The sequence below is a fragment of the Vulpes vulpes genome, chromosome 7 (assembly GCF_048418805.1).
Source record: "Vulpes vulpes isolate BD-2025 chromosome 7, VulVul3, whole genome shotgun sequence".
Lineage (NCBI taxonomy): Eukaryota > Metazoa > Chordata > Mammalia > Carnivora > Canidae > Vulpes > Vulpes vulpes.
This window is the reverse complement of record NC_132786.1, coordinates 107,694,442-107,717,007: the sequence shown is the minus strand read 5'-3', so window position 1 is coordinate 107,717,007 and position 22,566 is coordinate 107,694,442. Positions and strand designations below refer to the sequence as shown.

General features: G+C 44.2%; 1 protein-coding gene across 3 annotated transcripts in view; it reads right to left on the bottom strand.

The window, feature by feature from the left end:
* The window catches only part of WIPF3 (WAS/WASL interacting protein family member 3), an 82,063-nt gene extending 59,970 nt beyond the window's left edge, over nt 1-22,093 (bottom strand). The window contains exons 1-2 of one of the 3 annotated variants that reach the window (XM_072764635.1): nt 21,955-22,093; nt 2,793-2,943 (exon numbers count right to left, since the gene is read on the bottom strand). In XM_072764635.1, coding sequence (XP_072620736.1) covers nt 2,793-2,885 — 93 coding nt within the window. In that variant the 5' untranslated portion in view covers nt 2,886-2,943; nt 21,955-22,093. Of the gene's footprint in view, nt 1-2,792; nt 2,944-18,658; nt 19,063-20,031; nt 20,054-21,954 lie in introns of those variants that run through there. The other 2 variants (XM_072764638.1, XM_072764636.1) reach the window with 2 other exon arrangements.
* Between the last annotated feature and the right edge of the window lie 473 nt (nt 22,094-22,566).

Sequence of the window (22,566 nt, the reverse complement as noted above, 5' to 3'; positions counted from 1 at the left end):
TTTTCTTTTTTGGTTGCTATTATAAGTGTTTAATTTATATCCTGTAGATAAATATTTATGTACACCTATCATTAGTTTCTTTTTTTTTCTTGAAAATTCAGTCATTTGAGAGAGAGAGAGAGAGAGAGAGCACACAAGTGAGTGGGGAAGGGGCAGAGGGAGACAATCTTTAAGCAGACTCCTTGTTAAGTGTGAAGATGACTTGGGGCTTGATCTCAAAACCTTGAGATCATGACTTGAGCCAAAACCAAGAGTCGGATCCTTAACTCACCCTGAGCCACCCAGGCACCTCCATCTATTTCTTAGAGAAAATTACTTGGAGTGAAACTGGGTCATAGAGTATAGCCATTTTTTAAAGGGTTTTCATCTGTATTAACAATTTGTGCTTTACGGAATTATACCAAGTTTTGTTCCCATTAAGAACGATTAGTGCTTGGTTCCTGACATTTAAGAGCCAACACTTAAAGAATACCATCATCAAACTGATAGATGAAAATGGTTTCTCATTATTTTAACTTGTGTTTATTCAATTATAGTGAGGTTGGAACATTTGTATTTCTTTCACCTGGTCATATCCTGTACTCATTTTTCTATTCATCCTTTAAATATTGATCTATAAGAGCCCCTTCTATACTAAGGATGTTAATTCTTTGCCTTTAATATGCATTGTACATATTTTTCCCAGATTGTAGAAAAATGCACTTTAAAAATATTAAAATTTACATGATTATTTTCCTCCTCGAAAAAATTTAGGAATGGGGCAGGGAATGCAAAAAATTAACCAAATGTAGAATTATTTTTGTTTATTATGAACTTTAGCATCTTTAAAGAACTGCCTAATGAAACTTAAAATTTTATTGTCAATATTCCAAATTCTCTTCTGATCTTTGCTACATATATATATTATATAGCTGATTTCACTATGCACAGAATGTGTTTTGTTTTTAATCCATCATTCCATATCTGCTTTCCATAATCAGCACAGTTATAAATACAATTTTTAATTAACTAACTCTAGGATATAATGCAATTTTTAATTAACAGCATGACTTAATAAATTTCATTTAGTTCTCATAAACCATTTAAGATCCAATTTTTCATTAGAATAAATAGCATTGCTGTGAATATCTTTACATAAATTCCTTTTGATTCCTTTAGAGTTAAATTCTTAAGTCAATCTCAAAAACAAAACTACTCAATAACCAGAGGAAAAAGCACGATGCATTTAGGTTTTTATTGTTTTCTGCCAGAGAACACTCCAGAAAGACTCATTCAACATGTACTGAGTCCCAGGTATTTGAGTGTCATTGGCAGTGTTTAAAAGAGCTTATTTCCCCAAATCTCCAACAATGTGGGTTTTGATAAGTTTATTTATTCTGGCTAAGTTTACAGTGTTGTGCATTGTGGTGTCTGAAGTTCTTGGAAGTGGCACTTTGTCAGTGCAGGCAAGTCTGTGCAAGAGCCACGTGATAGTCCCATGTATACTTCCTTCACTTATAAACTCCATCTCCTTTATCAACTTTGTGGGATCAAATTCAGCAGTGGAATTCCAACACGTATTTCTATACTGGTTAGAGAGCTTTTAGATATAATTTACATTATGTGTTTTCTTTCCACTCTCTTCAAGAGCAAGAGCCAAGTTTGAGGCAGGTCTGTGTCCGTGGCACATCAGATGTGGTCAGCGTGCAAAGCTAACATCATAGAGGGTGGCACCCAGGCATGCCCTCGCTCCCATCAGGGGAGGATGGCAGGTGAGGCTCTATTCCTGGCTTCCGCTGTTGGTTCATACCACCCCAGGCAGCCCTGCCTCTGCATGCCCACATCATCAATGCATCCGTATCCTTCATCTTCCACTAGAAACAGGAGCCGTGGTCAGTGCTAGACCTGGCTGTCTGCAGTGGCCCGTGGAATGAAGGCTGAGGGGTAAGAAGTGCTCTAGGTTTTCCTCAGAAGAAAGGTTCATTGACAGCATTAAGCACAAATATCCTTCTAAGATGACGGGGGAATGACTGCACTTCTGGGGAAGATTTGGCAAAGTCTTGAGATATTTTTGATTGGCACAATCGGGGGGTGCTACTGGCATCTAGGGAGTAGAGGCCAGGTATGTTCCTAAACAACCTACAATGCACAGAACAGCCCTCCACGACAAAAATTATCTGGACCTGAATGTCAGTGGGGCCAAGGTTGAGAAATCCCTCTTCTAAAACAAAGCAACTGCCCTCTGTGCCTCTCCTAAACCCAAACTATTAAACCGAAAAAGAGCATCCAGTAATACAAACTGCAATGGACTGAACTCTGGCTTGTGTAGATAGGGAAATTTCCTTTGGGATTTATGTTTCACTGTGGCATTTCATAGGACGCTTCTCTTACGTGGGCCTAGAACTAGGCCACTGAAGCCCAAGCAACGTTACCACCATCCAGGTGGGCACTGGAAGCTGACTCTGCGGCACGGCCCACACTACTGTGCACTTGTCCCCATGGCCTCTCATCTGAGGTTTCCAGTGAGATGGGAGAGCCAGTTAGGGAGTCTCGGGAGGCCTGTATGGAGCAGCAGGAATCAGAGGAGAAATTATGCAGACGATTGTATGGGACACTGAGATGCTGCTGAGAAATAGGGAGAGAAATACCTGGCCAGGCTGGCTTGGAATCAGACCCTGGAGCCCCCAGAGCCAGCTCCTAAGATGGGGAGCTAGGTGGTGGCCGGTTCTGAACATTTAAAACCCTTCTGCTCAGGTGTATCCAAAGCAGCTTATGCTCAACAGTAACCCAGACTGAAAAACAACAGGTCTTACCGGGGGCGCTGGTGGTGGGGGAGGGGGAGGGGCCCCCAGCGGTGGGGGAGGGGGAGGCAGAGGAGGAGGTGGTGGCGGCGGTGGCACCGGCATAAGTCACAGCGTTGGCGTCTCTTTGCTTCTGAATGGTCCCAAGAGAACGGTTTCTGCTCTGAAAGGGAGAAAAGAGATAGTTTTCAACTTGAGTGTCTTTATTCATGCGCAGGTAGCACGCATCATGCAGACCCAGGCGAAGAATGGACAGCTTTTTCCTTTCTCTTGTCCACTCATTCATTCTTCCTCCCATTCACTCTTTCAACAAATACCAAACGCCCGCTGTGGGGCCGGCATTGGGTCAAGTGCTGGAAACAAAAGAAGTAGCTAGATTTTAGAGAGACTTAGGTAATAAAACTGATGAAATCTAGCTATTTATGTCTCAATAGAAATAGAATATATAAATATGTCAGTGGCAACACCTCATTCCATAACGATTTTTCCAAACAGCTGCATCCTATCTGCTTAGCATTAAAGTTTCTCGCTTTTTCCTTTCGATGCAGTTTAAAAATATTCTGTACATACTCCCATTTTCCTAAGCAGAGCAAATGGAATGAAATTTAACCTTTCTGAATGTCACGGGCTCAACGTTACTCACGATGCCAGCCTTGAACAAGGCTTGCAAAGTGCATTAATCATTTTCCTGCTTCCTTCTCTTCTGCTTTTACTCTTCTTGCCGTTGCCGGGCTGCTGTTTCTATACAATCTGGTATTTGCTACAGACAGGGCTTCGGGGCACAATCCTGCAAATATGGTTATGTTGCAAACAGTTAATATTAGAGGATGTATGATCTCCAAATAAATGTGGTATTTCTCTGTGGAGTGGGTGGTGTGTGTGTGTGTGTGTGTGTGTCTTAGAATCCACATCAAGACACGCTGAAAAAGCTTAAAATGTATACTAAGGAAAAATCCCACAGTTTACAAGAATGAGGAAAACCTATAGAAGAATCTAACAATTTAAGTGGCAACAAAAATAAACATCAATCTTAGGCGGGGTGGTTTTGTGATCCTTCTGTCTCTGTAGTTAGTGGAAGGCCAGAGCAAGGCCCATGCCTGTTTCTTTAGCTTTAAACTCCTACGGTTTGTATTATTTAATGGTAATATTCTTATCTCTTAGAGGTAAAAAGCAATTATGTAACTTGGAACTTTGTTCCTAACCTAGTCCCCTGGATTTTGCTTACTTCACACACATTCTCTTCACCTTTGTGTAGAGTGGCTGCCATGTGACCGGCTAATCACAGTAATTTCCACATCAAGCCTCTGAGGTCAGTAGTTTAATCCCAATTTTATAGGTAAGAAAACTGACATTCAGCGATGTTAAGCACTTTGTCCCAAATCCCACACAGAGAGTCATGGGTGGACCTGGGACTGGAACCCAGGCTTCCCAAGCTCTAAAGTCCAGCCTCTTCTCAACATGATTTTTTTTGTGTGTGGCAAAATGTGCACACTACAAAATGTATCATTTTAATAACTGCAAAGTGTACAATTCAGTGACATCAAGTACTTTCACAATGTTGTACAATCATCACCACTATCATTTCCAGAATTATTCATCATCCCAACAAGTGCCCATTAAATAATAACTTTCCATTCCTCCTCCCCTAGCCCCTGGTAACTTCTAGCCTACTTTTAGTGTGAATTTGCTTATTCTAGGTACCTCAAATATAATATTTGTCCCTTTGTGTCTGGCTTATTTGTCTTCAAGTTTCATTCATGTTGTAGCATGTGCCAGAATTTCCTTCCTTAATTGTACGTATGCACCCACCACATTTTGTCTATCCATTCATCTGTTGTTGATAGATATTTGGGTTGCTTTCACCTTTTGAGTACTGTGAATATAACTATGAACATCAATATACAAGTATCTCTTCAAGGCCCTGCTTTCAATTCTTTTGGGCATATACCTAGGAATAGAATTGCTGGATCATATGGTACTGCCCTGTTTTCAGCAGGGTTAAGAACCCCCTAAAATTGTACAAAAAATTTAATGTGATGGGGCAACCTGGGGGGCTCAGTTGGTTGAGAATATTACTTTTGATTTTGGCTCAGGTCATGATCTCAGGGTTGTGAGATCAAGCCTTGTATTGGGGTCTTCACTCATCAGGGAGTCTACTTGAGATTCTCTTTCTTCCTCTCCCCTTGTCTCACTTCCCACGCATGCACTCACTCTCTCTCAAATACATTTATATAAAAAAATTTAAAGTGGTATAAGATATACACATAAGTTACACTTTCATGTGGAAAGAGTCCATGATAGTTTTTATAAGAGCTCCAAAGAGGTGCATGAGCTGATCACCTTAGGAGACCACAATTTTCTTTTTTTTTTAAGATTTTATTTATTTATTCATACACACACACACACACACACACACACACACACAGAGGCAGAGACACAGGCAGAGGGAGAAGCAGGCTCCATGCAGAGAGCCTGCCGTGGGACTCCATCCAGGGTCTCCAGGATCATGCCCTGGGCTGCAGGCGGCGCTAAACTGCTGCGCCACCCAGGCTGCCCAAGACCACAATTTTCTTATAAAGTATTCCCCTGAAAGTTACTAGCACCTGATAATTTCTGTGTCACTCTTTATTTCCTTGATAGTAAAACAGGAACAGAAAGACTGAAAAAAATAATATTCATCAGAGTCCAGAGAATAAAACTTTATTAAAATTGAGCAGAGATGCCAGTTGGTAGTAGATATTTCTTCTAAGTAGCATCAATATTATCTTATTATACAATAAAACAAACTGTGTGTATTAGTCGGATAAAGCTGGTGTTTTACTATTTTACTGGCTGAATGCTAAAGGAAGTTGGATGTGAGCTCAGTTTAGTTGGAACAAAGATGAATGATCAGCTATTTGTGTTTTAACAATTTCTTTCATGAAAGGCATTGGGTATATATCTCTTTGTGATCCTTAATTCAGTGGCAAAATAATTTCAGTCAAAACTTTACAATAGGGATTAAAGGGTTGGCTGAAGTATCACAGAACAAGAAAACATAGAGGTCTCATTAAATGAGGATTACATCTTTTAAGCAAGACAGATGAGAGGAGTCAGACCTGCTTCCCTTGGTGAAGAACTGGAAAGGGATTAGGAAAGTAACTTTAGAAACTTAAATGTCACTTACCTAAGGTCATTTATCTAAGAAAAAAATGGCCACAGGAAGGAATTAAGGAGAACTGTGGCAGAACTATTCATGCAACCCCTTAGCGCACAGCTGGATTATATCTCCTGGTGTCCTCTGTGGTTAGATGTGACCATGTGACTGAGCTTTGGCCAACAGAATGAAGGCAGCCGTGATGTCTTCCATGAGGCCCATAAAGACTTTCTACCCACAGTTTTCCTCTCTTCCTCCATCCACTGGCTGGAAGGAAAGGTCTGATATGTGGGCACAGCCACAAGATATAAGAAATCTGGGTTCCTGACTCACCTCTTTAAGGCCATCCACCAAATCCTTTTTATTTTATTTTATTTTATTTTATTTATTTATTTATGATAGTCACAGAGAGAGAGAGAGAGAGGCAGAGACATAGGCAGAGGGAGAAGCGGGCTCCATGCACTGGGAGCCCGACGTGGGATTCGATCCTGGGTCTCCAGGATCGCGCCCTGGGCCAAAGGCAGGCGCCAAACCGCTGCGCCACCCAGGGATCCCGTCATCCACCAAATCCTTTATTGGACTTTACAAAAATGAAAAACTACTGTGTTACGTCATGCAGAGTCTGGAGTTTAAATGTATACAGCCACTAATTTTTAAGTTGCCCAACACAGGAACTTAATAGAATAGAGCCAGTTCTCATTATTTGCAGTAGTTATATTCTATAAAGTTGCCAGAGACACTGAGTTGGCAAATACTGAACCACTGTTCTTCACAGAAACACAAAGAGTTAGACTCCTCTGGACATTTAGTCACAAGGCTTTTGTGAATTCACTAATACAGATTCTTGTTTTATGTGTATTCCTGCTATAAGACACCTCATTTCATATATATTGTTGGTACATTAACTTGAACTCCATGCCAACAGCATTATACCTCATGCCTAGATGAAGGTTCTCTAACACATTTTTTTTTAAAGATTTTATTTGTTTATTCATGAGACACACAGAGGCAGAGACACAGACAGAGGGAGAAGCAGGCTCCCCATAGGGAGCCTGATGTGGGACTCGATCTCAGGACCCTGGGATCACGACCTGAGTTGAAGGCAGATGCTCAACCACTGAGCCCAGGTGCCCTCTCTACCACATTTTCTCTATAAAGCACAACACAGCCTTTCTGTGCACAACACTAGATCTCACTTCAGCATTATATTTGGGAGGGGCCATTTAAACCAGCAAACTCACCAACAACAAGCACACAAATCCAAAAAACATGGCACTAAATAGGATGTGCAAAGAACACTGGTTTACAGCGTGAGAACTGGAGCAAGCATGCAGAGTGCCGCCTCGTTGGACCTCAGCTGGGAAGCACGTGTGCACGGGGAGGCCCCAGGTTTCCCCCCACTCTGTATATGACAGTGCCGATGAATACTGACTTTGGGGTTGCAAATAGAGTTCAACGAGTAGGTGACTAGCAACCTATGGAATCCGTGAATAATGAGGATCGACCGGATAACTTTCTGAACCCCCTGTATGGGCTCAGCACTGCATCAGGTACTTATAACACACTGTCCCGTTTAATGCCCTCAACAACTCTATGGTAGGCACTGGCATTTCCTATGATAGAGAACCGAATTTTATCTCAGAGACATTACTGGTTTCCTCCAAGTTTCAGAAAGAGTAACAGAGATGAGTTAAAGCTCTGGCCTCTCTGATCCAAAACCTCACTTCTTGGTTTTAATAACTTGGTATCATCCAGGTCATATTATCTGCTTCCATTATGCAAAGAGTTTTAAATATTCCTGAGACCCTCAGGTGAAAAGGACCTCATATAGGTAAGCATAATTCTTGCACTTGCTCCTCCTGAGCCTAGGCATCCTTGCTGTCCTTTCAATTTTATTTTGAGAAATCTGAGAGTAATCAGGTGCCACTGGGCTTCTGTCTTGCTGAACTCCCTGGGATGATGTTTCAAACTCTAGGATTAGAGGGTATTTTTACATGTGGTACTTGATGGCTTTGAAGGCTTTTTCTTGACAGATAAAATAATTAAGCAATTACCTAGAGAAGTATTTGTTAGAATCTGACAGTTAAGAATGCAGAGCTCCAGGAAGTCACAGGCTGTACCATGAGCTCTTTGAAGCTTTGTGCTCTCTCGACACACTTAAAACTGTTATTTTGCTCTGTAATGTATTAAAAAAAAATGCCGAGGATAAAAAAAGCCAGATTCTCAAAGGCTTTTGTGTTTTCTCCCGACTCATGAAATAACTCTGAAAAACAGTGCTGAGACGCAGGTTAGATATCCAAACACCCTTAGAAGGTGTGGAGGGCGGCAAAACTAATGCCACTTCCACGTGAGAGCACCCCCCCACCCCCAGTACAGGGGACAGTGCTGCTCTCAGGGTCAGACAGGTGTGCTTTTCCCAGTTGTGTGGCCTTGATCAAGTCACTTAGCCCCAGGGGGTCTCATTTTCTTTACCTGTAAACTGTCTAGAATGCTTAACTCTCGGTTGGTCGTCGGGACTAAAACAAAGACTGTACATGAAGAGCATTACAGAGGTCTTGACAGGCAGCAGGTGCTTAACTGGAAGCTATATTTATCAGCATCACACCACCACCTGCATCCCCACAAATAATTACAATAAAAGGTGGAGCGGGACACATGTCCCAAGAGGCTGTGGAGCGCTCAGGAATGTCACCATCAATTCCAATATGAGGAGGGCCGGAGGGGGGGGGCAGTAGATAAATGTTGGGTAGAAGCTATGGCATTCTTCAGCAGGTGACAAGGTGGCTACAGGAGGCTGTTCTAGTTAGGGAGGGTAGCATATGAGCAGAGACGGAGAAGGGGGAGAAAGCAAGCCTGGGAGGCTCTGTATGTAGGGGGGAGGGGAGAAGAGAAAAAAGGCCAGAATCACAGAGGGGCTGAAATGACACTACACTATTCTGCAAGTATCTCTTCTCTCAGGTAGGGGTGGACATGTGTCTTGTTGTGGCCATCCACCATCTCCTCAGGCATCGGAAGAGAGTTCAAAAGATGGTGGACTTCTCAGAGGAGTCCTTGGAAGAAAAAAAAAAGGAGCGTATAGAAGCCAGGAGCCAGGAGCTCCCTTTCCCAGCATCCCTTGCAGGCAGGGAGCTGATTTGTGACTCAGTGGTCACAACAGTGGAAGGACAAGGTGTGGAGGGGCCCTGGCTCACAGGAGTGACAGCGTGGGTCTGCAGCTGGAGGCCCCCCTTCAGTGGGAATGCAAACCCAGTATGGCCACATCCTTCCGGTTTTCCCCCCAAAGCCCCAAATCCAGATTTTGGTGTGAAGTCCAGTTTTGAAACGTCGGTAACTAATTCAAAAAGTGTTTTTAAAAATCACTGGGCCAACAGAACATACCTGCAGGTCATACAGGATCCATGGACTGCCATAGTACAACCTCTCTACCAGGAGCTTGTGGGGTTGGGAGTGTGGGGGTGGGTGATGAACCCTCCCTCCCTCCCACCCTTCCTTCCTTCCGCACCTGATTCAGAAATAGAGGTGGAGTGGGCTTGCTTAGCTTGTTAAAATAAAAAGTTCTGTATGTATATACACACCAACTGAGCTTTATCAGAGAGAAATCGCTTATGGTAAACAAGTTTACACACTAGTTGCTTTTGACTAAACTATACGCTCCTTTTTTTTTTCTTCCAAGAGTAGTTTGTCAGATTACAGTTGTTGACAAGTAGAATGTGTACCTATTTTTAAAATATAAGCAAGAAGGGTTACTGCTACTATTTGACAAAAGTTCCTTCTGCTGGTTCTTAAAATACATCTCAGTAGGAATCTGAAAATAAACTTCTCTGTGCACTCATGACTTTTTATGTCGTGCCGTTGTCCCATTGAGTCTCTTATTTGGCTGTGAAATGAGGGAGTCAGGCAGAGATTTCTCACCTCTGAGCTAATAAAGGTGAAGGAGCCCCAGGTGACAAACAACTGCTCACATGATGGTCTCAGCAGGGTACTACAGGTCCGTCATTTAGTTATCAAAGGTGCCTTGTGGCCAGGAAATCACAACCCACAGTCCCATGAGCATACAAGGCACAAATAAAAGGTTTCTTGAAAGATAGGGGTACCTGGGTGGCTCAACTGGTTAAGTGTCTGCCTTTGGCTCAGGTCATGATCCCAGGGTCCTGGGATGGAGCTCCATGTGGGGCTCCCTCCTCAGTGAGGAGCCTGCTTCTCTCTCTCCCTCTGCCTGCTGCTTTCCCTTGCTTGTGCTGTCTTTCGCTCTCTCTCTCTCTGTGTCAAATAAATAAATAAAATCTTAAAGCAAAAGAAAAAAAGAAAAACACATGGCAAAGTTGCCAAAAAAAAAAAAGTTGCCAAAGCTATAAGGAAAATAATAAAGAAAATTTAAAAAAAAATCTCTCCTGGTGACAGTGAAAATGATTTAGGAGTGTTCACTTTCTGCTGTCCCTTCCTCATTGTGTGATGAGTGAATGCTCTGGGCATAGCCTTCTCTTGGGACTTCCCACCCATAAGATCTCACATCCCACACGTCACCTCTCCTAGTTAACATTGTCCTGGTTTAGGCCAAATGGAAATTGATACCCTCAATCTCCTCAATGGTATAAAAGTCCTGGAAATATTCAGCCTCTTTGGGGAGTTGGGGCACGTTGGGCTGAATAAGCAGGGAAGCAGGGGACACGGGGAGGGGGAAATAAAAAACACAGGTTAAAAAAAAATCCTTGACCATTTATGTTCTGGAGAATAGTAAAACAAGTTAGCTCTGCGATAGCTGTTACTATGTATCAGATCTTGTTCTTAAGGCTCTTTGTATATCAACAGATTTGAGCCCCACAACAGACCAATCAGATTAAGCGTTACAATTGTCCCCATACTTCAGATGAGGAAACTGAAGCACAGAAGGGTTAAGAAATCTACCCAAAGTCACACAATGAATTAGCGGAGGAGCTGGCATTCAAACCTAGGGTGTCTGTCTCCAGAGTCCATGCTCTTAAGCCCAAGGTAACTTAAGTCACTTAAAAACACATGGGTTTTACTTTGCAAAATAGGAAGGAGGGTCCTCAACAAGTTAAAAATAGAGCTACCCTATGACACAGCAATTGCACTACTAGGTATTTATTCAAAGGATACATAGTGATCAAAGGGGACCTGCACCCCAATGTCATAGAAGCAATGTCCACAATAGCTAAACTATGGAAAGAGCCCATATGTCCATTGACAGATGAATGGATAAAGAATATGAATATGCGGTATATATATAGACACACACACACACACACACACACACAATGGAATATTACTCAGCCACGGGAAAGAATGAAATCTTGCCATTTGCAACTAGGTGAATGGAACTAGAGGGTATTATGCTAAGTGAAGTAAGTCAGAGAGAGACAAATACCATATAATTTTACTCATATGTGGAATTTAAGAAACAAAACAGATGAACACAGGGGGAGGGAAGGAAAAATAAGATAAAAATAGAGAGGGAAGAAAACCAAAAGAGATGCAGAACTCTAGGAAACAAACTGAGGGTTGCTGGAGGCGAGGTGGGTGGGGAGATGGGAAAACTAGGTGGTGGGCATTAAGGAGGGCGCTTGATGGAATGAGCACTGGGTGTTATAGGTAGCTGATGAATCAGTAAATTCTACCCCAGTGACTAGTAATACAGTATATTTTAACAAAATTGAATTTAAAGAATTTAAAATAAAAAATATTTAAAAATTTATAAAAGGCTTTTATAGTTTTTGTCACATCCACATACCACCTGAACTTTCTTTTAGCTAGATACATTTATTTTGCAGAAGAAACTTTAAATTATCGCTATAAATGGAAAACCAAAATCATCTTCCATACATAGAAAGTAATAAAAAAGTGAATGCAATAATTGTTAAAATGTTGTCTATATACATTTCCATAATGTATATAGAAAGTAATACATAAATAGAAAGCAATAAAAAAGTGAATGTAATAATTGTTAAAATGTTGTCTATATACCATTCTCAATGCATTTCATGTTTCCCTGGTGATACTTAAGCCTTTGTGCTTTGGGAAACTGATCTACAGCGATGCTCCCCAAACTTTAATTTGAGAATGAATCACGGTGGGGGTGGGGGGGGGGTGGATCTTATGAAAATGTAGATTCTCATTCAGTAGTCTGAGTGGGTCCTAAAATTCTGTATTTCTAACGAGCTTCCAGGTCAACGCTGCGGGTCTGGAGACCACACTTTGAGTAGTTCTAGAATGTGGAAACATGTAAGCAAGGCACAGTGTCCATCCCAGACCTCCTGAATTAGAATATTTGGGAGAATCTTCTCAACAAGTGATTTTATGCCTGCTCAAGTTTGTAAAGCTCTGTTGCAGAATATCAAGGCTGCTGAAATTCTCTGCCCTACACCATTGGGACACTGTGTCCTTTACTGAAAGGCTCTTTTTCTATAGACTCATTTAATCCACGAATGGATCCAGCCTGCTGGATGGATTCTCATACTGTATGAGAATTGGCACTGACACACAAACGTGAAAGGGAAACCACACCGAGTGTCCATTCACTCTCACCGAGGTGATGGGAAGGATTTCTAATACCTGGGAAACACCGCCCTGATGACAATAGTTCCTGAAGCTGAATCTGCTCAGGCCTGATCGGACATTGTAGTTAATTATCTGGTGAAATGCTGAAAGGATTAATATAGTCTTGTCTACTTGAGTTCTAAAATTAAGATATACATTAACCACAATCTAATATGAAACCTAGCAAGTCATGCCTACAATGAGCTCATAAATTAGTTTCCGTTTATAAGACTCTTAACTGAAACACAAATTTGTTCCCAGATAATTCATTGAACGTGCTATGGTTTTTGGACATATTTGGCGAAGGGAAAAAATGGAAATATTGATTATATTTATCATTGACTCTGGTATTTAAATTATAGCTAACTGTGACGAAAATCATTGTGTGCGCAGTTCCCAAGGCTGAAAGGAGAAAATATTGATTTCCTGTCTTTTTTTTTTTTTTGCTGCCTTTGAACGAGCTAAAAGAAGAACGAGGCTAATTAAAAATACATAATATTAATCACACATTTATAAGTAAGCCTCATTTCATATAACTGTTATCCTTCTGCAAAGTGGCATCTCTAATTTTGGAAAATCAAGGAATTCTTTAAGTATGCAAAAGGAATTTATTATGCAATGGAAACCCGTAATCGATATTATAAAATAATGAGTCATTTTACACAATAAATTACCACCTCTTTTCTTAATTTATTTGATGACACTAGATTTTATGATGAGGGAGTTTTTTACTCTCTAAGGCTAAGGTGGTAACTTTTCACTTAGGATGGTGAACCCTCCTGAAAATGACTTTTTGAAAACCACTGAGGAAATAATGTGAAGACAGGAGGTGGCACAGGGTTCAAGGCTACAAGATAAATCCTTCCTTTTCAAGTTTCACTTCTGAGACTTTAAGTCTTTTCACCTTATTCGTACTGCTCCGGCTTGGGCCAGAAAAGGACCACGCAGATTGTGGCCCCTGTAGTCTCTTGTCCACCTTAACGTTCTGCTAGAGCCTCAAACAGTCGGTGGCAAGGAGCCATCATCCCTCACCAGGCTGATCCTTTCCTATGGCAGCAAGCACAGGTCAGTGATAGCCAAGTGACCAGAGGGTGTACCTCTCAGGCCAAGGGGCATCATTCCCTGCTTTACCACATACCCCTTTCCATGGAGGCAATTTCTACATCTCGTTTTCCACTCTGTTCTATGCATCCTATACTTTACCCACACCACATCTGTGACATCTTCTTACATACCTTTTCTATCTCAGCGTCTTTGTCCATGTTATTCAGGCTGTGTATGACAGCCTTTGACACCTGAAAAATTCCTACTGATCCTTTAAAACACTCTCAGGTGCCCACTGCTCTGCAGGGAGATCCTCCTCCCTTTGGCAGAGCTAACTGTACTCTGCTGGTGGGAATGCAAAACGGTGTAGCTACTTTGGAAAAGTCTGAAAGTTCTTTGAAATGTCCAACAGTTATCATAGGACCCACTGACTCCGCTCCCAGGTATCTACCCAAGAGAAATGCAAACTTAAGCCCACACCAAAACTTCCACATGAGTATTTCCAGTAACATAATTGCCAAAATGTAGAAAGAACCCAAATGTCTATCAACTTATGAGTGGATAAACAAAATGGCTGTGGGATGAAATATTATTTGGCAACAAAAAATGAGTGAAAGACTGATATAAGCTATAGCATGGATAAACCCCAAAATCATTATGCTGAGTGAAAGAAGCCAATCCAGGGGCACCTGGGTGGCTCAGTCAGTTATCCCAAGATCCTGGGATAGAGCCCCGCAGCAGGCTCCCTGCTCAGCAGGGAGGCTGCTTCTCCCTTTCCCTCAGACCCTCCTCTCCAGCTCATGCTTGCTCTCTCTCTCTCAAATAATCTTAAGAAAGAAAGAAAAGAAAAGAAACAAGAAAAGAAAAGAAAAAGAGAAGAGAAGAAAAAAGAAAGGAAAGGAAGGAAGGAAAGCAAGCAACCCAGCCAGCCAACTGAAAAGGCCACATACTGTACGGTCCTATTTATATGAAATATCCCGAATAGGTAAATCCATAAAAGTAAAAAGGAGATTGGTGGTTGTCAGGGCTGAGGAGACAAGAAGGTGAGGAGTGATTGCTAGTGGGTTCCTTTTTAGGGTGATGAAAATGTTCGGAAAGTAGATGACAGTGATGGTCGCGTGACTCTGAATATTCCAAAAACCACTGAATTGCACATTTTAAGAGAGTGAATTTTATGGTATGTGAATTATAACCCAAGAAAGCTGTGTTACAAAAAACAATTGGTGCAGTGTGATTAGTATCAGGCAAAACAGAATCCAGGGCAAAAAATATTAATACAAATATGTAGTGTTTTGGAAACATGAATTAATTGGTTCCATGGGTGATGGATATGTAAAAAGCATAAGAAACCTCTGAAGCAGGCCTTCCACGGTTGAAGGGAGTGAGGAGGGTATGAGCAAAGCTTTGCCACCAGTGCGTGCATGGGGTGTGTGGCAGCCAGCCCCAGCCAGCATGGTGCTCACAGAACCTTACTTTGTAGGCTGTTAAAGACAGGAAAGATGTTAGATACTTGTGTTTTAAAAACAGCACCCTGGGGTCCCTGTGTGTGGAGAGTGAATTATAGGGAAAAGCAGCAAATGGGTAGAGCAATTTGGGGATCCACTTGAATGAGGATGGATATTTATTTGAATTATAATCACGGTAAATGGGATAGAACCAAGAATATTAGTTTGGATGTCTGGAATGGGTATCAGCAGTATGAGCCCAGGATAGCCCTAGTGCTCCTGGCCGAGACAATCTAGTATAGTAAATAAGCAGACAGGAGAAAGTGGGTGTGTGGTCGGAAGGGGCATAGATGGGCAGGGAGAAGGGGATTTAATTTGGAGCATCTGAGATGCTTTTGACAAATGGAAATTTAGATCTGAAATTTAGGAAAGAATCAGGCCTGGTGATAGTGATTCAGGAATCTTCACATAAGGCAGTTGGGTATGTCTCATTCTCTCATGCTAATTGTATGAAGATCTGGAAATGCGGAACATTTTAAACTACTGAGTTGCCTTCTGTAATTTCTAATTAAGTCAGGGACGTGGCTAATAATGGCAGTAAGTCAGGTGGCTGATAATGCTAATTGCCTATTCAATAGCCATTCCCTCTTCTTCCTCATAGCAAAACCCCTAATTTGTGGGTGGGGTGGTAGCAGTTGCAATTTACTCAGCTAAAAATATTTGATTTCTCAGAATCCCTTATATTTTGAGCAACCTTGTGACATCATCCTGGCGAAGAAGATGTAGGTGGAAGTAGCTAAAGAGGGTATTACTTTCTGAATAAAAAGGTAACACCTCTCTAATGGAAGGGCCCTCACTCTTTGGGCATTTACATCTTGCTTTTCTTCCTGATTCTAAGCCTAGACATAACAGCAGCCAACTTGTGACCATGAGGCAACCAGATGTAAGATGAGGTCCTACAGGTTAAGGACAGTGAATCAGGAAGTTGAAAGTATTGTTTGGGCCCCCACATCAGCCCTGGACTGCCTTTCTTGGGAGTCTAGTCTAGTTCCACAAGATAAATAAACTTGTATCTGTTTAAACCAGATTCTAGGGCAGCCTGGGTGGCTCAGCGGTTTGGTGCTGCCTTCAGCCCAGGGCCTGATCCTGGAGACCCGGGATCGAGTCCCACATCAGGCTCCCTGCTCGGGGCCTACTTCTCCCTCTGCCTGTGTCTCTGCTTCTCTCTCTGTGTCTCTCATGAATAAATAAAATCTAAAAAAAAAAAAGATTCTAATGTATATGTTGTTTTTGTTTTGTTGGTTTTGGTAGCTGAATGCAATTTTAACTCCTAGAAATCACATCTGAACTAATACATCTATCAGTGTTATTATATACATTGGTATTATATTGGTATATAACAGAGAGAGACTAAAAAAGATAAGACCATTTCAACTACCAAAAAAAGTTTAGAAACAAAATATTTTTTTCTTTTTAAAACATGATTTTATTTATTTGAGAGATAGACAAAGAGCATGAGGAGGGGGAGGGACACGGGAAGAGGGAGAGCGAGGAGCCTGACGTGGGGCTCCATTCCAGGACTCCGGGCATCATGACCTGAGCCAAAGGCAGATGCTCTTTGGCACTGCCTAGGTGCCCCCAAGATATTTATTTTTACTACCAAGAAGTACTGAAAGCATTAAGGGCCTTAAGAGGTAGTATTGAGTACTGGATTTTTCTTTCTTCCAGACAATGGGATAAAATTTGCAGCTAAACAGAGATTATGGGACTACTACTGTATTAAGAAAATTCATGAATACAAACCCTATTAATGAGCATATGTGCATGAAACACCCTTCTGGAGGAGGTAAATTGAGCTGGTATATTTAAATGGCTTTAGCCAAAATGAATGTTCTTAAAGATGGGATTGTTCACATGACTCTCACAAGAATTATAATCTGTGGAAGAAAGAATCTTTCTACTCCCCCAGGCCCTCAGTAAACATAGCTAAGAAAATAGCATGTCCCCAAACCACAGCTTGCTGGCCCTTCACAGAAGAACTTTTGCTGGACTGTGCTCTGGGATTATGTCTCCAGAACTGCAGTCCATAATGTTCTAGGAAACATTTATTATTGCCTTCTACCACAAAACTTCCATTGTCTTCAGGGCAGGGACCTTGTGGAACACTTAGATCTCTATGGCAACAGTGATTCCTTTGAAGACCTGCCAGGAGAAAGTTATCCCAGGTTTTAGGACCAGGAAAAACTGTGCAACTGATCTGTTTTTATCTCATGGTCACTGTGGATCAAATAACTATTTGCGTTTTCCTCTCTGTTTTGGCTACTGGGAAGCTCTGACAAATTTTTAATCTTCTCTCCAGAAACTAGACTTTATAGTAAACTCAACTGCACCTTATGATAGAGTCTTATTCTCTAAATTACCTCTGATTTTATCTTGCTTTCTAATTTGTGCGTTCTCTTTACCCTGGTTTCATTCACTATTAATTTTATGTTTATTACCTGTTTTTGTAAACTCCTCAAATGCTTTATGGGATAGGAACCATTTAAGGCAAACAACTTTTAAAAGCATCAGATGACAGCAGCTACTTTACTGACCACTGCTATGAACGAGGTACTGTTCTAAGTATGGAACTTTCTTTCTCTTTTTAAGATTTTATTTATTCATGAGAGACAGAAAGAGAGGCAGAGACACAGGCAGAAGGAGAAGCAGGCTCGATGTGGGACTTGGTCCCAAGATCCCGGAATCATGATCTGAGCTGAAGGCAGATGCTCAACCACTGAGCCACCCAGGCGTCCCTGCATGGAACCTATCTTAAGTTATCTACCCTAAATATGAGATAAGTACTATTATTACGCCTGTTTTACAGATGAGAAAACTGAGGGACAGAGAAGTCATTTGCCCAAGACCATACAACAAATAAATGATGACTCAAACCCAGCTACTCTGAATTACAAAATTTCGACAAAAAAAAAAAGAACTAATAATATTGAATTTCTAAAAGAAGCTGAGGCCTTCTGAATTTATAGGATGAGCTTAGCATCCTTCAGCTTTAAAGGGGATATCTCTTATACATCTTGTCTATATAGTCATGCCTGATGACCCCCACCCACAGAGGGGAATGAGACAGTAGAAGCTAAAAGGGCAGATAATCCAAAAATAATTGACTTTTGATTTTAGAACATAGAGGTTTTCATTCATTCGCTCACTCGTCCATGCAGTACTCATCATGTGCCATGCATGGTCAGGTTCTGGGAACAGAGATGAAACAGATAAGCACCTGCCTGTTCAGGAGCTCAGGAGCAAAAAGGGGGATTCAGGGAGGTAAAGGGTGCCTCGGGGTCATAAACGATCTGATAGCAGGCCAGAGCAGGGTGCGACGGGATCATTCTAGGACCAGATTAGCCCTTGGTGTCTATGTCACAGTTGATAATGGGAGTACGAAGAATCAGCTCCTTTAGAGGGCTATTGCGACGATTTGGGCTAAGATCTTTGGGCTAAGATCAAGCTCTTAGCCTAGCCTGGCATGTACTATGTGTTCAGGACGTGTCAGCCTTCAGCTCCTAAGGCACAGCGGACAGCAGCCTGGGCATCCTGCTTTGTCACATGCACACATCCTCATAAGGACAAGTGTTCTCAGAAGCTCAAGCACCGAGGCTGGCTACTACCTCCCCTGAGCTACCCCCTAAGAGCTGACTTACAGTCCATTAGCACTCTTCCCTCGATGTCACCATCTCAGATTCAGTGTCTTGTTGGAATAGATCACCCACACGCGATGAATATTCCTTCCAGTTGCTCTCAAAAATCTTCCACAGTACCTGGTCCACATCACGCCCCACCCGGCATTTTTCCTGCATTTGCTCTGCTTCACTTTATCTGGTTGGCGCTTCAACAACGGCAGGTAACTACACGAGTCCCCTGCTGCATAACGGGTCAGGTTCCCACTTGAACGGGTCTAAGGAAAAGCCCCAACTAGAATTGCAAAACGGGAGTCTCAAGTGCGTTATTGGCTGAAGCCGTTAAGAACATATGTGCTGCACCTGCTCAGCATCAGCTGGGAACAGTACGTCTCTCTTCGGTTTAGCACAGTGGCTAAATAAGAAGTAACTAATCATTTTCTCACCAAACCTAACTCATATTTAACAGTTCCCTCTCAAAGTTTGTTTTGTCATGCTATCAGCAAAGTCAGTCAAACATTACGATTCCTTTCTAAATATTCCAGCAGCCAGATGGCAGGAACACTACTGTGACAAGGCAAAACTCGCCTAAAGATAACTTCATGATGCATAATCATGCTTGATGGCACTCGGCTAAGTAGAGTCACCCAGAGGTACCTCTTTAGCTGCCCCACTTAACCCATATCAGATCCTTATAATCGCAAGAAGAAGGCAAACATTCAACCTGCAGTGTGAAACTGGCTGGTAAAACAAACACGCTTCTACTTCTCTGAGGTCTGAATTTTAGGCAGAAATATGAAATCACTAGAAGACCACACACACTAGGATACGATATCTCTCTACATATAATGTCACTGTACCTTAAAGTTTCAAATAGTTCTGTACCAAATTTAATGTACATTTAGACCACGTGGGCTAGAAAACAACGTCTCCCCTGCCCAGTTATTTCCGTAGTGTGTGTTTTTTAGTTGCTTTTGTTGTTAACTCCAGCGTTAAAGTATTTTTATAAACTCTAGGATGTAGGAAAGTCGACTCTTCCTGCCTGGTGAAAATTCTATACGTTCTCCCTTAGGGTTAATTATATTTTGGCTTCTCATACCTTTTCTAGGTTATATTATTCATTGTGTGTGTGCGTGCTCTGTGTGTGTGTGAGTAACCGCAAAATCACAACCTGTTCTATATGGTTTCTGAACAATAAATCTCCTAAAAAGAGCGTTGGCAGGCTGGGCCAGCTGGCTTTCTCCTGTTTCTAAAACTGTATGTTCTTAGACACACGCACTTCCTCCATCCCTTCTGCTGCTAAGTTCAGTCTGTGACACAATCTCACATGCACAATTATATGAAAACAACAGAGACTCCTGGAAAGGAACAAAAAGAGGGCAAGGCAGGAAGCCAACCTTCAAGTCTCTTGTCCGGGCTTCAGGTGGCCGAGAACTGCTTCCGGTGGTATGTACAGAATTTGAAGTCTGTGTCCCCAGGTTCTTAACTCTGGCTCCCCCGGGTAAGGCACTTAAGGCATTTTTAAAGTGTGTGACTTTTTATTTGCTCATCTGTAAAACACCTCCCTTAAAGAACCGTGACTCCGCGTGAGGATGTTCACACAGGCATTTGGCAAAGCCCTCTGCAGCGTATATTTCATTTCCCATTATTTCTCAACTTTCTTTTGTTCCCCTGTCCTTCTTTTCTTTCCTGATTCGGTTTTTGGGGTTATTTTATTTTATTTTATTTTTGTTTTTGTTTTTGTGGTTTTTAAATGCAGCTCTAAAATGCACTGCCTGGAAAACACTAATCTGTGTGCTACCACAGTGAGTGGATTTTTAGCATTAAATTTTTATGTACTTTTGAATCGAGGTAATGCAGAAGCCAAGCGCACAAATTTCAAGGAAGGGACTTCATAAATACCTGTATGTGCACACCCGTGGAGTCACAAGTAAAGCAAGGGAGGGAGCATCTCCCACATTCCAGAAAGCCCCCCCTGGTGCCCAGGTTGTTGTAAAAGGCCCAAAGGCAACCCCACTTCTAACTTACATTGCCATGATTAGCCTTGCCTAAAGTCACAAACCCAAACAAACAAACAAACAAACAAACAAAAATCAACTCAGGGGAGGCTGGGGTTGCAGCGATTACTACTACCATGGTTGCCCATGAGAAATGTACTTCCAATCCTCTTTCTGATGAGATATTAGATTTTGGAAAAGGGGCATGAACTTTGTGAATCACACAGGTCACGCAGGACAAGGCCCTCATTTTGTCATAGCCAAAGACTCGAGGCTCTCAGGGAGGCCGAGTGACAGCGCTACGTCCTGCTACAGAGTAACTTTGCTTCCATGCTGCTGTCACAGAACACGTCTCTAACGTGAGGGACGCGGCCGGGGCATCCCCGCGAGCCTGGAGCCCTGGAGCCGGGGCATCCCCCGAGCCTGGAGCCCTGGAGCCGGGGCATCCCCCGAGCCTGGAGCCCTGGAGCTGGGAGCAGCTCTCCGGGAGGCTCCGCGTAGAACCTGGTAGGGAGCAGTGTGAGCAGCAGCGTACGCTCCGTCCCCACGAGGCTGCAGCTCCCGCTGCGGGCACACCCACGCGGCTGGCACGGGAGGCACTGTGCCTGCGAGCCTGTGCCTGCCTGCCCACAGGGGCTGGCTCCTCACACCCCCTTCCCCAGCGCCCGCTCCCCGGACCCTGCTGCCCGCATCCTCCGTGTCTGGGGGGCGGTAGGGAGGGAGGGGCATTCTCTGCCACCTTCTCTGACTCCTTCGAAGGACTCTGAAACCCGTATGCGTGTCCAGATCTAAGTCTCTGGAGCAGACTACTGACCCCAGGGGTCTGGACATGAGCCCTGGGAGCTGAGTCCCAAGATCCGCGGGCAGGTCCCAGCCAGGTCAGCGCGCACCAGCCGTGTGACCTTGGGCAAGTCACTTCACACCTCCCGGACTGGCTTGCTCCCTCTGCAACCCCAAAGCCACCTCCAGCCCTGCAACGTCCTAGCTCTTCTTCACTCCGCCCCGGCTCTTCCTGCGTGCGACCGTCCCCTACTCAGCGAGACCCCAGCCTTTTGTTCTGGGGGGTGGGGGGAGCTCGGCGGCGAGGGCCAGGCCAGGCGGGCTGGGCGCCGGGGCCGCTCGGTGGAGAGTCGGGTCGGGGAAGACGTCCCCAGGCAAGCCCGCGGGGACCCGGGACCCTCCGCCGTCCCCGGAGGGCCCGGCTGGGCTCGGAAGGCGCGGCGGGCGGCGCTGGGGTGGGCGGAGATGCCCGGGCACCCGCGCGCGCTGCACCCCCGTCCGCGCCGCGGGCCACTGCGCCCTCCCCGCCCCGCGCGGAGCTACCTGCCGCCGGCCGTGCGCGGGCCGGACAGACTCAGGCCCCAGGCGACGTCCCCGCCGCCGCCGCCGCCTCCGGGCCCGGGGCTCCGGGCTCCGTCCCCAGCCCGGGCGCTGCAGGTGCCGCCGCTGCTGCGCTCGCTGCTGCGCTCGGTGCGCCCCGCTCCGCGGCCGCCGCGGGCTCTGGTGCTGCCGGGACGCGGGGGCGGGGCCGTCGCCCCACCTGCTCCTGCTCCGCGGGCTCCTGCGCGGGGACGCGGCCCGGCGGGCGGGGCGGCTCGGGAGCCCGGGGGGCGGGTCCCGGCGGCGGCGGCGCGCCCCTCCCGCCTCTCCGGGTGCGCGTCCCGCGTCCCGGCCGCGGGGACACCGGCCTAAGGCATCGCCACGCTGGGGGCGCGCCGCTGTGCGCCCACCTAGTCCGGGCCTTTGGAACCCGCCTTCTGCTCCAGGCGGCGTCGGGAGCTCTGGCGACAAAAGGGGAGACCCAGGTCACCTTCTGCCCTCCCGGAGTTCACGGTCTGGAAGGGAAACTAAAGGGCAAGTACAGTCCAGGACCAGGAGGGTGCGGCAGCGGGGATGGCACCCGATCCACACTTGGGGGAGGTCAGGGCAAGGCGC